This window comes from Odontomachus brunneus, unplaced genomic scaffold (genome assembly GCF_010583005.1).
Source record: "Odontomachus brunneus isolate Ranch 3 - 2012 unplaced genomic scaffold, Obru_v1 Obru_scaffold_082, whole genome shotgun sequence".
Taxonomy (NCBI): Eukaryota; Metazoa; Arthropoda; class Insecta; order Hymenoptera; family Formicidae; genus Odontomachus; species Odontomachus brunneus.
This window is the reverse complement of record NW_022639532.1, coordinates 430,694-444,908: the sequence shown is the minus strand read 5'-3', so window position 1 is coordinate 444,908 and position 14,215 is coordinate 430,694. Positions and strand designations below refer to the sequence as shown.

The following is a 14,215-nucleotide window of genomic DNA, read 5'->3' as shown; positions in this document are numbered from 1 at the left end:
ATGAAGCTCAAACATCATATTGCTTTAATAAATTGTATAATGTTTGCATTTCAACTGACGAACCGATACGAAATAATCGGTATTTCGACGAGAATGGAAGGAACATCATGGAAGGAGATGGATAATGAACATCTGTCGTCGGGACTAAAATCGTTTAATTGTGTTTCTGTACATAAAACAATAAAAATTTAACATAAATTCACTCTGGAAATTACTATGATATATTAGCATTTGATGTATAGTGCTAACGCTACAGTACAATGCTCGATACCTTCTAAATTTATTTCTTTTAATACAGACGCTTTTTTATTTTCTTTTTTTCTTTTCTTTAAATATGATTACAATCAACGTTGCAAAAGTTGCAGTTTTTTGTTTTTCGTGTCGAGGATTGAGCTCTTTGCACAGAAATTTACATAAGAGCACAAAGTAACGAAGAGTGTGGGCACGCGCGGGCGTCGTGCGTGCGTGTGTATGTGTGTGTTGTGTCGTGTATGTGTGGACGCCTCGATCAATCGGACAAACTTATAAAATAAATTCTGCGGAGTCGCGACTCACGTACGACGGTCTCTCGTTGATCGAGACGTCCATGCCGACGGACTTACGTTTTTAAGTAAATTTCTGTACTCTGCACCACGCGCGGTACACGATCCAGGGATTTCTCCCCGTGCTCCTTTCTCTCAACTCTGTGTACTAAACTCGTATAGTCCCGTTACTTATAAGAGGGCTGTCTCGGTAAATTAATATCCTATCTCATCGAAGTAATCAAGTATAATTATCTTTTTATATAACCCTATATATGTATACATACATATATATATTTTTGTATATATATATATATATATTTATATTTATATACCTTCGTATAATATATACCACAAATTGTATTATTATTAATATAATACAATATATCGATTATGTTTACATTATAACTTATAAACCTACGGAGAATATATCTCGTATATTTACATAAGGTTATTAAAAACATTCATGATAATCCGTATAAAGAGAAAAGGAAGAAACAAAAAAAAGAGAAGAAGAAAGAAAACGATATCACTCCGTTCGGGAGATGCTGGCCTACTAAACACACAGGCACAGTCTCGCGCGTGTCCGCGTCGGACACGTCGCGAGACTTATTCATCGCTGAATCGAATACGTGGAAGGATACATTTTCTTTGCCCTTTCGTATATAAGGATTCGTCACGTTGTACCGATTCATTTCAAGGCCTACGTTACAAGTGCATTTCAATCGGAGGTCGCAAAAGCGCGCGAGATATCTGTCCAACCGTTCCCCGACTACCGACTTCTGCACAATGGCGAGAGAACGACGGCGTGGCGTTCTCTCTCTCTCTCTTTCTCTCTCTCTCTCTCTCTCTCTCTCTCTCAAATAATATCGGTGCTACGAGTTGTTCTCTTTTGTATACATATGCGTATATTTATTTTCTCTTTATCGCCGCGAGACACCGATTCCCCGTGTACGTCGACTTGATATTCGGGACTTCACGAACGGATATACATATATATATATTATATATATATATATATATATATATATATATATATATATATATTTATATATTTATATATTTATTTATATGTATATATAATATATATTATATATATGTATATATACAATGTACACATACATATATACATATATTTTATGGCGGCACGATTTTCCTTCTTTCTTCTTTTCTATATCTAAAAATTATCAAACCATTCTCGACGACGAGCTCGATAACTTTCGCGTGGCCTGTTTCAATAGGACAGGGCTGTTTGCGTTTAAACCGTTACATCAGTAATTAGTCATATCCGTATAGGCGGTATACACGTTTGGAAGGCGCTGACAGAGAAGACACGCAATTCGAAATTAATACGGAGAAAGTGGTATTTTTCGCGTGTTCACCACGGTTGTACCACTCGGCGACCGAAAGATCGTTCGACTTTTTTTTCTTTTTATATCTTTAGAAACCTATTGGTCTTGCACAAAGGAGAATTTATTTTCCAATGGGAGAACATTCCCACTGCACAAGACGAATGGGTTTCTAAACTTACAAAAAAAAGTCGGACAACCTTTTCGTCGGTACGTACGGTGACTGTACACGACGTTGGTTGATTGATTGGTACGCGCGTTTAGAAAAATATCGGATCCGCGTTGTCTAGTGTTGTCTCGACCGTTCTGATTTTACCGCTCTTCTTTTCACTGACCGTAATTTTACATATGAAAAACTGTACTGTCACCTATTGATTGGCTCTGTAGTATCGATATAAAAATAAATCGCACAGTAACGTTCCAGTTTTACTCGTATTGATTCTATTCTAGATGCGTAATAGTTATGCGTCGTCCTTTAAGACCTCGACGGGATCGGAGGCTAATTAGTATTATACATACATACGTACTATTTTTATCTAAGCGAGAACGGTGCTACACGAATACGGATGCTTCGCGCGTGCCCGTCAGTCAATTGTATTCCACATCGCACGTACAGAGACGGAATGCCACAACACTTCCTTTGCGGACAGCCGAACACGGAGACCGGGGGGTGTACTATGTGAGAAAAATCAAGAGATTCTCCCGCCGTCGCGTGGTGGACGATATACACATGACGTGATACACGAGATGCGAGACACAACATCGAACGTTCGAAAACCGCGGCTCTTCTTTTTGTCCGAGGTTACGTACGTAACGTACCGCGCTCTCGATATTTTTCTCTCCCTGAAACGAAAAGATACGCAGATCTCGAACGCACGGCGACCCACCGCCACCTAGTACGTCCTCCTCCTTCTATGGTGAATCCCCCATGGCGCATTGCGTCCAAGCACCCGGGAGCTGCCAAAAAATTGGTGTCGATCCCGGGACTTATTTGTATTATTTGCACCGGATGAGGAGGGACAACGGTGGAGACGGGCATATAGCAGCATGGACAGCAGGTCTTAAAGGATAGCAACATTTGACTTTGAATGACTGACAGCTACCATTTGGTATAGTAACATTGTTTCTCTCTGTAGTCGCCGTGTGCTCGGGATCGCGCCAGAGATGTCGCTTCCAAACGGCATCTCTGAGCGTTATCTAGGGAGAGAAGAGTGTCGTGAGCGTGGAGTGTCAAGTAGCTCAATGGTTTAGAGCAGTCTCGCCCGGCAAGCGAAAGACCCAGATTCGAGTCCCGGCCTAGCAAAACCGCGCTCTCGATATTTTTCTCTCTTTGGAACGAAAAGATACGCAGATCTCGACGTACGCCCTCCTCCTCCATCTCTGGCGCGAACCCGAGCACACGGTGACTTACTGTACCAAATAGTACAGCTGTCAGTCATTCAAAGTCAAAGGTTGCTATCCTTTAAGACCTGCTGTCCATGTATGCCCGCCGTCTCCAACGTTGCCCCTCTTCATCCGGTGCAAATAATATCAATAAGCCCCGGGATCGACACCAATTTTTTGGCAACCCCCGGGTGCTTGGACGCAATGCATCATGGGGAATCCACCATAGAAGGAGGGCGTACTAGGTGGCGGCGGGACGCCGTGCGTTCGAAATCTGCGTATTTTTTTGTTTCAGAGAGAAAAAAAATATCGAGAGCGCAGTACGTATCGTATCGCACGGTACGTACATATCACGCGGTGAGTTGAAACCATACATATATATATATATATATATATATATATATATATATATATATATATATATATATTATATATATATATATATATGTATGTGTATATATATTACGAAATGAAAACGGTCGTTTACACATAACGGCAATTCCATTCAAACGAGACGCACGTCCGCATTAATGAAACAATGAGAAACACCTAATCGGAAATACGTGTGTGTGTGTGTGTGTGTGTGTGTGTGTGGGTGAGTGTGGGTGTATATATAATATATATACGAATATATCTCCTAAAACTCTCTTATATAAGAACCCCATGTGTATTAAAGTGAAACATGACAATTAGTGACCATGGCACTGTCACGTCATACAGCACGCTATTACAAATCCACCTCTTCCTCTTCTCCATCATCATCATCATCATCATCATCATCATCATCATCATCATTATTATCATCATCGTCATCATCATTATCATTATCATCATCCTCCTTCTCCTCCTCCCATTTTCGTTCATTGCCCTCACATGTCGCGAACGAAACGCACGTTGGAACGTAGCGCAGACTTATTTACACACGTTTCATACGTTGCTTCCGTTTTTTCTTTTTTTTTTATTACTTGTACTGTGTCATTTGTCGACGTCGTAATGACGAGTGCAAAAGTGTCTTAAGAAACACAGCTTTCGAGACAATTCAATTCAAGGAGCAAGTCTTTGCGACGTTTGTTAATGAACGTATGAAAAAGAAGAACCTTTAATGCTAAGACATTAGAAAAAAAAAAACAAACAAACAAATGTACGATTACGTCTGTACAATTGGCACGCCTTGCCTGTCAGTAAGGAATTATCTGAGAGTACAAAACAGGTGGTTGTCGATTCATTTCTAATAAGTGTATACGCACTTCTTACATTGCTCAAGATGCAATACACTCCTTACAAACGAAGACCTTTGGCCAGAGTAATGAATTTTTTGGATAAGGCTTTTCAATATACATCCTAAGTTCTCTTTCTAAGAAGAAACGATTTTATCTTTACTTTTCACGTCTCTCTCTCTCTCTCTCTCTCTCTCTCTCTCTCTCTCTCTCTCTTTCTTTTCACACATACAACACAAACATGCATATCGATCGCGTTCACATAAAACACACCTGTATATATCATTCATTATTCGCATACACATTTGTAGACTGCCCATCAACGTTTCTAGTGTTGTATGTTGCACAAACAGTCTTGATCCTTTAAAAAGTTGCCATTCACCAGCCTATATACACATCCGTTTAAATATCTTACTTTACAGGTTAACAGCGGGCCATTAAGCTGTGAGGCCATGTGAGTAGTTGGTTAGCACAGTCCATCCTTTGCAGAACACTTATTTCACCGTGGAGTAATTTTGCTGAGGATTTTGATTTGAAGATACCCACGTGTTGAATACATCTCTGAAACAGACGACGAGACATAGATATAGGATCCAGTGAAGGAGAGAAGTTTACATACGGGTAAACTTTACACAGACTTTGAAAAGGCAAACTAAAAAAACTCGACTGTTCGTTTTGCACGATTCTTTGCGGATGATAAAACGATTAAGCTTAATTCGAAGAGAAATATTGAATTTAATGCTCACGCAAACCTGCAATGGCTAACCACGCATTCGTTACTGCAGTATTCGTCCTCCCACTCGTTATTGGATATAGCAGGATTGGGACAGCCGTGATGTATACAAGGTGGTGGTGGTCCTTGTCCCGTCATAGTCACTTGTGAAGGATTCACAGGCGATGAATTCGACAAGGTCTCATCAGACTTGATAAATTCCCCCCTGGGTGGACTCATATGTATCATTTGTTGTTGCTGTTGTTGTTGCACCTGTACTTGTTGTACCTGTTGCTGCTGCGGCACCTATACGTAACATAAATTGTAACAAAGCTATAAAAATTCATAAATAGTACATATCATCGAGCAATATATGTTGAACGGCGAGTCAGAGGAATGAAACGTATCGACTAACCTGCATATATTGCTGTTGAGAGACCTGTTGTTGCATATGCTGCTGTTGTTGTTGCGTCATGTGCGGTGGCGCCATCACATTGCCCATTAAACCCTGCAAAAAGAAGAATAAAATTACGCATTTTTTCATCAAGGTCGTTTCATGCCTTTTTCTCTACCCACGCGTTTGATATTACACGATAAATTATTTATAATCATGTGAGTAAACGAGCAAGTTTTTATAGATAAAAAGAGCATAAAACGGCAAATATAGATAAATCTATATGCAAACGATTATCTATATATTCTACTCTCTCAATGCACATAAATGCGTGACAGGTAGTTTTCTCTCCTTCAGTGATCCTGTACTGTAATAACTGTACTGTAAAACTTTCGCACCTGTTGTTGAGGATTTCCTTGCATCGCCAAGTGATGCGGCGATTTTTTGTTGATAGCCATCTGCTGCTGCTGCTGCTGTTGCTGCTGCTGTTGCTGAGGCGATGGAGGTTGATGCTGCGGACTGTAAACCTGATATGTTACATTCCCAGGAGCGGCATTACTGGCGTAGCCCGAGTATCCGCTGTATTGCATCTGCTGTTGCTGCTGTTGCTGTGGTTGCTGTTGTTGCTCGTTCTCACCCGCGCCCTTGCTAACCAAGGATGCCCTGTATGCCGCAAGCGCCTTCAGGTATTCCTTTTTGGCTGCCTCGGTCTTCTTCTTGTAAACCTACGACAGTATTTGCGCACTAATTTCTCGGCCTACCCAACTGATTGTCTCTTACACCAGTACATATATATAATTCAATAGAAATTTCAATCAAGTCTCTTATGCCAGTACTTACATTTTTATGCTCAGTTTCTAACGCGTCCCACATCGACGCGACGATCTTGGATACCTCGCCGAAGGTAGCGGTTGGATTTTGTCCTTTGATCGCTGCCTGAGTATCTCGAAAGAAAAGGGCGTACGCCGACACCGGTCTGCGAACATCGATCGAACGAACGTATGAGATTTAGATGAGATTTAGCTGCAAATAATAATCATCTAAATCCGCGTTAGACACGTCTCGGAAATAGGACGCGGATCTAATTTGCCGGGTTCTTCGCAGGGTTATCGCACCCAACCGCCAGTCACATTTATTTCTTGTCCTCTTTAGCGAGCGCTAGTGTCTAGTGTTTCAACGACCACTCTCCAACGTGAATATCGAGGGTTCGTGTTTCTATAGTTGAGCAGATATAGCTTAGTTCTTTCTCTCTCTCTCTCTCTCACTGCCTCTCCCCTCCCCCTCTCTATTCTATATCGCACTACACGTCGAGCCTCGCCCGCTCTCGCTCGCGCCCCCGCGGTCCCCACGCTCTCGTTCTTCCTCTCCCCCCCCCTCCCCGCAACAACTCCCTTGTCCCAACATGTCCTACATTTACATCGCAACAATAACGTTAATTGCTAATTTACAGCGGTAATAACTTACACCGTTGATGCGAGATCACCACTGGTGCAGACGTGGAATTGTTGACACGTAATACCCTTGATATATGCTATATGATTTAGTATATACCGAACGGAATAGTACGTTCTGTACATACAGCTACGTACTTCTGTATTTGTCGCGCGCAAACACAGATAATACTAATTCAACGGAAATACGCTCCGTCGTGCTCGCGTAGTTTCCAATTGTTGCGGAGAACATGCGGAATTGCCTTTTTCTTACGGCGTGTATGTGTATATATATATATATTATATATATATATATATATATATATATATATTTCATATATATATATGTGTGTGTGTGTGTGTGTGTGTATCCCGACGTGAGCAATAAAATTTCGCCAGGCGAGCAGCGCGGGACATATTTTCGAGAACAAAATAGACAGAAAAAGGGAGAAAAAGAGCAAAGAGGGAGGAGGAGAGAAACGTTGTGAAACGGTGTCATCCTCTGCGCAGAACTTTGCCCGGGATGAGCTTCCGCGAGATTTAACAGATACAGACCGGATCTCAGACTTCACCTCTCTTTCCTCTACTCTTTTTTTTTTTCTTTTATAACAACTGCGACGTTGTTACTCACTTCTGCGGCTCGTTGGGGTCCCTCTTCTTCTTCTTCTTCTGTGGCTTCGCTTTCCTTTGGTTCTTCGCCCCGGCGTCGGCCGGTTCCGGCGACAGTCGTTTCATCACCGTGATCTGAAAGGAAAAGAGAGAATACAAATATATATACATGTGTACCCGCGCACACCGTCTTGTAAAAGACTCGCGGGGCATCGCAGTTGGAAAGCGCTTCATTGTCGACGGTCGCGCGATCCTCCTCCTCGAGAGGATAATATTGATGCGAAAGACAATGTTGCGTTATGTAACGACGCGCTGCTTATCCAGCCGATAAACCAAATCACGGCGGCAAGGACTGCGCAGCAGGATGTCGTATTAAATTAAATGGAGAATCTCCGTGCGAGCTGCACGATCGGGCGATACTTTGCATAAACGCGCCAATACTGGCGACTTAAACGCAGCGTGACTCGACTCACCATCCCGGAATGCGGAGTGCTGTCGTCGCTGTCCTCGCTCGTCGTGGTGTTGTTGTTCGCTTCTGGGATACTGTTGGCTTGCATAGCGCTGGGACTGCCTCCGGTGGGACTTCTGTATTGAATCTGTTGCTGCTGCTGCATCTGCTGCTGTTGCTGCTGCGGCTGCTGTTGGGAATGCATGTACTGCATGTGTTGCATCTGAACTTGCTGCTGCTGCTGCTGTTGTTGCTGCTGCTGCTGCTGCTGCTGTTGCTGTTGCTGCTGCTGTTGCTGCTGCTGCTGCTGCTGCTGCAGCATCATCAGCTGTTGTCCGCTGTGCTGCTGCTGGCGTGGCGAGCTCATCGTCGCGTACGAGCTCTGGGAGCTGCCGTATGCCGAGCTACGAATAGGCAACAGAGAGAGGGAGATTACCTTAAAAAACGGGAAACAAAGAGATACTTTTTGCGGGCCGAATGAACGAGCGCGTTTTTGCGGGAGAGGTCGACAACAGCAAGCGACCGGAAGAGACGACGGATTTGCCGGCGAGAGTAACTGAAAACTGTAGAACGCGGCTTTTGAGCGTCCGCTGATGCGCGCGAGAAAGCGTGAGATCGTTGTTGTTGTCGGCTCGTTACGTTTTTCCAGCCGCGGCCAGATTCGGTGACTTTTATCGCGCGCGGTGATCGCAAATCACGACCAATGTTCCCGGACTGTATCGTGATTCAACGCCGTCTCCTCGGCGAACATTATAGAAGGGACAGAAGGAAACGCAGAAATTGCTTCGGAACGTTCGTTCCGGAGCGCGCGTTAAGAGCTCGAGCTCTGGTGTTGGGTCGAGCGTGTGCGCGCAAATCGCGGCGTAAATCGTTCTTCGGCCGAGATAAACGCATCGGGAACGAGGTTCGAGCGGCGACGGCGGGCGGCGGCGGCGAAAGAAGGTGAATATACGCGTACAGAGCCATACACCTTCGCTATTTTAACGCAAATTGGATAACTTTTGAGATATGGCCGGCGCTGCGTCAGCGTCGGACGATTTACAGCCTACTCTATATCATTTCCTTTCTGTCCTCCTTCTGCTTCAGCCCGCGCGCCCTAATGTTTCCACTACTACCATCTCCTCCCACCGGCGGTGGAGGAGAGCGCCGTCGAGAGCATCGAGTTTACACCCTCTTCCAAGCTTCTATCGACCCGTGGAAATCCGAACCGGTATTTCGGAGGGACTCGAGTTCGCGATGCGAATTCCTCATTTTTCTCTCCCCGGATAGACAGATGCGCCTGAATTTGCCAGCAACTTCACCGGTCGATTTGTAAGAGCTGCATCCCTTATGAGGGATGCCGTGAACACGCTACGTGCACGTACACTACACAGAGAAATAAAAATACAAAACAAACGAAAGAAATGATCAAAGTTTGCTCGGAATAATATGTCACGCAATATGGAAAGTTGAGAGTAACTTTGAGTGTATTTCTTGCCGCATCGATATAACGCAGAATTTATATGATTGTACGATGTAAATTTAATAATCAATTCGACGCATTTGTCTCGTTAATGTAATTGAAATAAAGTTTCCATCATCGATTATCTCACGTCGTGATATAATCATGGATGTTTTTCTGGATCTCGTATTCTTCTTCTTTTCCGTCTTCCAACGATTAATTAGCCCGATAGACAGATGTATGTAAATTTAGCAGCAACTTTATTAATCGATCTGCGAAGGTTGACTCATATGGCATTCATATTTATCGCACAAGAACGACCAAGTCGGAATGCAAAGCAGTTGACAAAATTTGCTCAGAACAATATGTCATGCAAAATGTAAGGTGAGAGCCTGTCACTGTTGCCAACTTTGTTGTTGCATCAATATAACGAAAAACATACACGACTGCATGATGTAAAAAAAAGAACATTTCATAATTAATTCACTACGATATATTTGCTTCACAGAGATAATTAAAATAATCATGAAGCTTCCCATTGTGTCCCATAATAATCATGAGAGTCTATCTGGATTGTTTTTCGACCTAAGCAGCGAGATTTCGTGATATGAGACCGATGACTAATCTCGACAGTTGTTTATGCGCTTCAAAGCTCTGAATTCGACAACATTACGGGAAAAGAAGCGCCGGTTCTCGCGAAGAGTAAACGAGTACCAGGGTTTTCTTCATTTCAGGTTGTATTTCGTAGTGTTTCTCTCTCGGTGTCACCTCACGACCGACGCGGATTTTGTTTCGTTCGAATTTATTAATTCCATGCGCATAATTAATATCTCACGCGCATATGTCTCGAGGATTATTTATAAACGTCGACTTCTTTCAAACGACTCGATCTCCACTCCGCAAGGATCGCGATTGCCTACGGTGATTTAAGATGCGCGCATATAACTCTTCGTAATCTATCACATGTCAGACTTGACGTCGTCAGAAAATCGACCATGTCTCGATCGGAGATGCTTTTCCGCTCGCTGTATGTAGGTATGTATGCCTCTCCTGCCTAACCAGAGCGATTACAGCGTGTAATTCGCAAAGCAAAGTACTCGTTCGACCGATACTATTCCTCCTCCTCCCCCCCCCTCTCTCTCTCTCTCTCAGTGCCGCTCAGATAGACTATCCCTGAACAAGAGGAGGGCGGCAAAGGGCTAATACATGATTTCCTATCTTCAAAGCGCCCTCGCGCTCTCTTTCTCTCGCGAGACAGAGAGAAAGAGAGAGAGCGCTATGTGCGTTAAAGAGGAAGAAAAAAGGAAAAAAAAAGAGAGAGAAACGAAAAAGAGTCTCGGCGTCCTAAATTGCGGTCGTAAGACTACGTAATGGCAGGTTCTCACGAACGTTACTCGGTAGGCTTAATACACGGTAAATCATAGCCTCGGTGTATACCTCTCTTGCGTAGACGCAAGGCAAGCACGCAGTGTGCGCGCGCGCGAACGTACGCACGCATTCGCGCACGGCCGCGTGTACATCTGTTTGTTCCTGCATAGCCGACCATTTTCCTTCATTTCGCCGCGGAACAAAGAAATGAGAGCTCCTCCTCGCGCTCGTCCTCGCCGGTTAAAGGCGAGTGTAATCCTAACGGAGGGCAGCGAGAAACATCATTAACATTCCCGTGCAAAAAGGAAAAAAAAAAAAAGAAGAAGAAAAAATGGAAAGGACCAAGAAAAATTGTTAAGGAACAAAGGCAGGAATCGCGCGCCGGCGCTCCGCCGATCTCTCGCCGATTAAGAATTCTGCTCTCTATTACGGAAATGATATGGTTTGCTCGACTCCCTAACTCGTGGAGATCTCCATCGGAAATCACACACGGGCGACGGCGGCAGCCATTACATTGCCGGATTTATTATCGAGTCCCTCCTTCTCGTCCCGCGCGAACTCTTGAAAGAATAATGTCCGCCCCTTCCTCCATCGAGCACGCGTTTTTATTTATTCTCGATCTTATTTCCCATCGCTCGATCGTCGCTCGGGCATCAAGAGCTTAGGCGGAAATAATTTCCGTGAGATCAAGCGCTCCCCTCCTCCTTCCCACCCCCAGTCCCGCTTCACGTGTCTTTTAGCATGGCGCGGTACTACGCTCTCCTCGCCGGCACGCTACGTACGACGATCAAAATTGGGTTTACCGAAATTGCTGCAGGGCAGCGTGCTATAACGAGGTAAGTCGAATTTCCATAATTCGGAGTTATGCAAACGGTATAGGAGTTATACGACGGTGTGCGCGCGCCACGACCGTGCGCGATGTTTGCCGTATACATCAAGAGAGAGAGAGAGAGAGAGAGAGAGAGAGAGAGAGAAAGGGAGAAAGAGAAGAGAATATATCGCTAATTCAACAATCTTCCATCCGCGCTATTTCGTTGGAGTTTTGCGAGTTAACGCGCTAATTGTCGTTGTTAACGTTGCGGTGTCCCTCGGCTGCGGCGGGGAAGAATCGCGGCCCATAATTCCGCGAGTTCATTCCGGCGCGCACTGTGCGCCCTTTTTCCTCCTCACGGCGTATTAGCGACTTCAAATCCCCGACTAGAAATTTAGCCCATGTGCTGCCGATCGGCTCGATCTCGATCAGCCATCCGACATCCCGTACAAAATGACGCTGTCGTGCTCGAAAAAGCGTTTCGCCGCTCCGGGCAGGGTTTCTAAATATCACAGCGAAAATTCATCGCTCCGTTCCTCGCTAGAAAACTGTCCGTGGTGATAGATAGATAGAAAATTGCTAAGACTGCAAGACCATTTTTTTTTGAGTGAATGTTTCGTCGAGGTAGAATTCTAAATGTCGCAGTTAAAATTTATTGCCGTTTCTCGTATCTGCTAGAAAACTGTGTTACGTGGAATTTGCGGCAGTAGCATTCTAGCAATGTCTGCAGGCAAATTTAGGTCCTCTCACCAATTATTAATCTGACCTTTATCTGAATGGACGCCGCAGATAGGAACTTTCTTCTTAAATTCTATAAATAGTTCAGATATAAATTCTGTCACCCTATATTGATTAACTACAAAACACACATGCGATATCGCAGTGTTTGCTAGTCAATTATCTCGGCCAATTCCTCGTGTATAGATAATTTTGTGCTGCGACTGCAAGACCACTTTTTCTGAGTGGTTTGAATCCCGATAAGAGCTACGTGTAACGCAGCGCGGCAATTAGCCTTATCAATAACAAGGATTATAAATAATTACCGAGGAAGAGAATACTTGCATTTATCTGTGGTACATGAAGTTCACTTTGGTGGAATGAACTTTGTATCTCACAAATAAATGTATTTTTATCTCAGTGTAAGGGACTTCGTTAATAATTGTTAAACTTGTCAAGATCAATCTGGTCAGGACGAATTGCCAGAAGGAAAGAAAGACGAAAAGAAGGGCCAAACAGATGCCGGCGCGCTCCGAGGAAACAAGCCCGAATCGCAGGAAGCGCGACGCTTCTCCTAGTCACCGAACTAGGAGTCCTCGAGCGTTCCTTCGTCGTCTCTCTCGGAGCGCGTCATCGGCGCCTGTGAACGATCGCATAATAGAGAACCAAGGGTGTCGGACGCTCATTAATCTTGCTTTGTTACGCCTGAAGCTGCGTATTCTCCAATCATCGCGCCGCTTGTTCGAACTCCGCTCGCGTCTCGTTTCGTGTTGGAAGAACGGCAGGAAGGACGGCGACGACGAAGAACCCGGCAAACAGAAAGAGAGGGAGAGAGAGAGAGAGAGAGTCGCGACGTTTCGGTTTTTCGAGAGCTTCCTCCGAGAACGCTCTCGGGATATCCTTCGGTCCTGGCACGTCTAATTCGAGAACGCCGCGAGCTGGAATTCAATTTGCCGGAGAACAAACCGCCCTCTCCCTCTGCCTCTCCGTCTCCCTCCCTCCCTCCCTCCTCGTTCTATTATTAATCGATCCTTTAATATACGTTCGCGATACTCTGTGTGTGAACGGGCGCCTGAGAAAAGTGCACCCACGGAGCTCCGGGACGCGTACCCGATACGTTAATGTTAACGTTAGAGGACGTGGACGACTTTAGGACAGGGGCCGGGTAATCGAGTCGTGCTTCACCTGACATTGATCGGTTGCATCGAGTGTTCCTGTTGCAGATAGAGCTGTTGCTGATAACCACTGGTGTCCAGGCTCAGGCCGTCCGGTGATTGCTGCATACCGCTACCTTGCATCATCTGCAATAATGATTTAACGCATGTCAAAGGAGGAAAAAATAACGCGCGCGCGCGTACACACACATGCGCGCACGCACACGTGCACAAAGGAGAGACCGCGCGATCTGCGCGGAAAATTAGAAGAGAATAAAAAAAAAAAAAAAAAAAAAACGCGAGAAGAGACGAAACTTTTGATCATATGACCAGTGTAGTTCGCCATCCGGCTGGTAAACGCCGGCTTAAAAAAAAAAAATGCTCGAAATCTTGCAAAACGACAGGTTTGCGGCTATTCGGAGTGTTTCATTTCCTTTGATGGTATTACGGAAACGCCGCTTTTTTATTATCGGCACTGCGTGCCGGCATAAAAATGTCGCGGCCACGGCGAATCTGACGCGACGGTGGAATATCGCGCGCGCGAGTTAATTATTTCGCTCGCGGAGCTTCCCCCGAGCCGCTAAAAAGATCGTACAATTTCTGCCGCGCGTTTCAATGTTTCTTTGTCTCTCTTTATCTCGAGGTCAAAGGAGAGAGAGAA

The 14,215-nt window shown here is 44.6% G+C and overlaps 1 protein-coding gene across 5 annotated transcripts in view; it reads right to left on the bottom strand.

Annotated features, from left to right (window-relative positions):
* Positions 1-4,167: 4,167 nt before the first annotated feature.
* Positions 4,168-14,215, bottom strand: part of LOC116847710 (TOX high mobility group box family member 3-like) — a 147,189-nt gene continuing 137,141 nt past the window's right edge. For 3 of the 5 annotated variants that reach the window (XM_032823000.1, XM_032823001.1, XM_032822997.1), the window contains 8 exons: positions 13,586-13,701; positions 8,089-8,467; positions 7,638-7,750; positions 6,417-6,552; positions 5,975-6,301; positions 5,598-5,690; positions 5,217-5,488; positions 4,168-5,031 (listed from right to left, as the gene is read on the bottom strand). In XM_032823000.1, the coding sequence (XP_032678891.1) occupies positions 4,965-5,031; positions 5,217-5,488; positions 5,598-5,690; positions 5,975-6,301; positions 6,417-6,552; positions 7,638-7,750; positions 8,089-8,467; positions 13,586-13,701 (1,503 nt within the window). In that variant the 3' untranslated portion in view covers positions 4,168-4,964. Of the gene's footprint in view, positions 5,032-5,216; positions 5,516-5,597; positions 5,691-5,974; positions 6,302-6,416; positions 6,553-7,637; positions 7,751-8,088; positions 8,468-13,585; positions 13,702-14,215 lie in introns of those variants that run through there. The other 2 variants (XM_032822998.1, XM_032823002.1) reach the window with 2 other exon arrangements.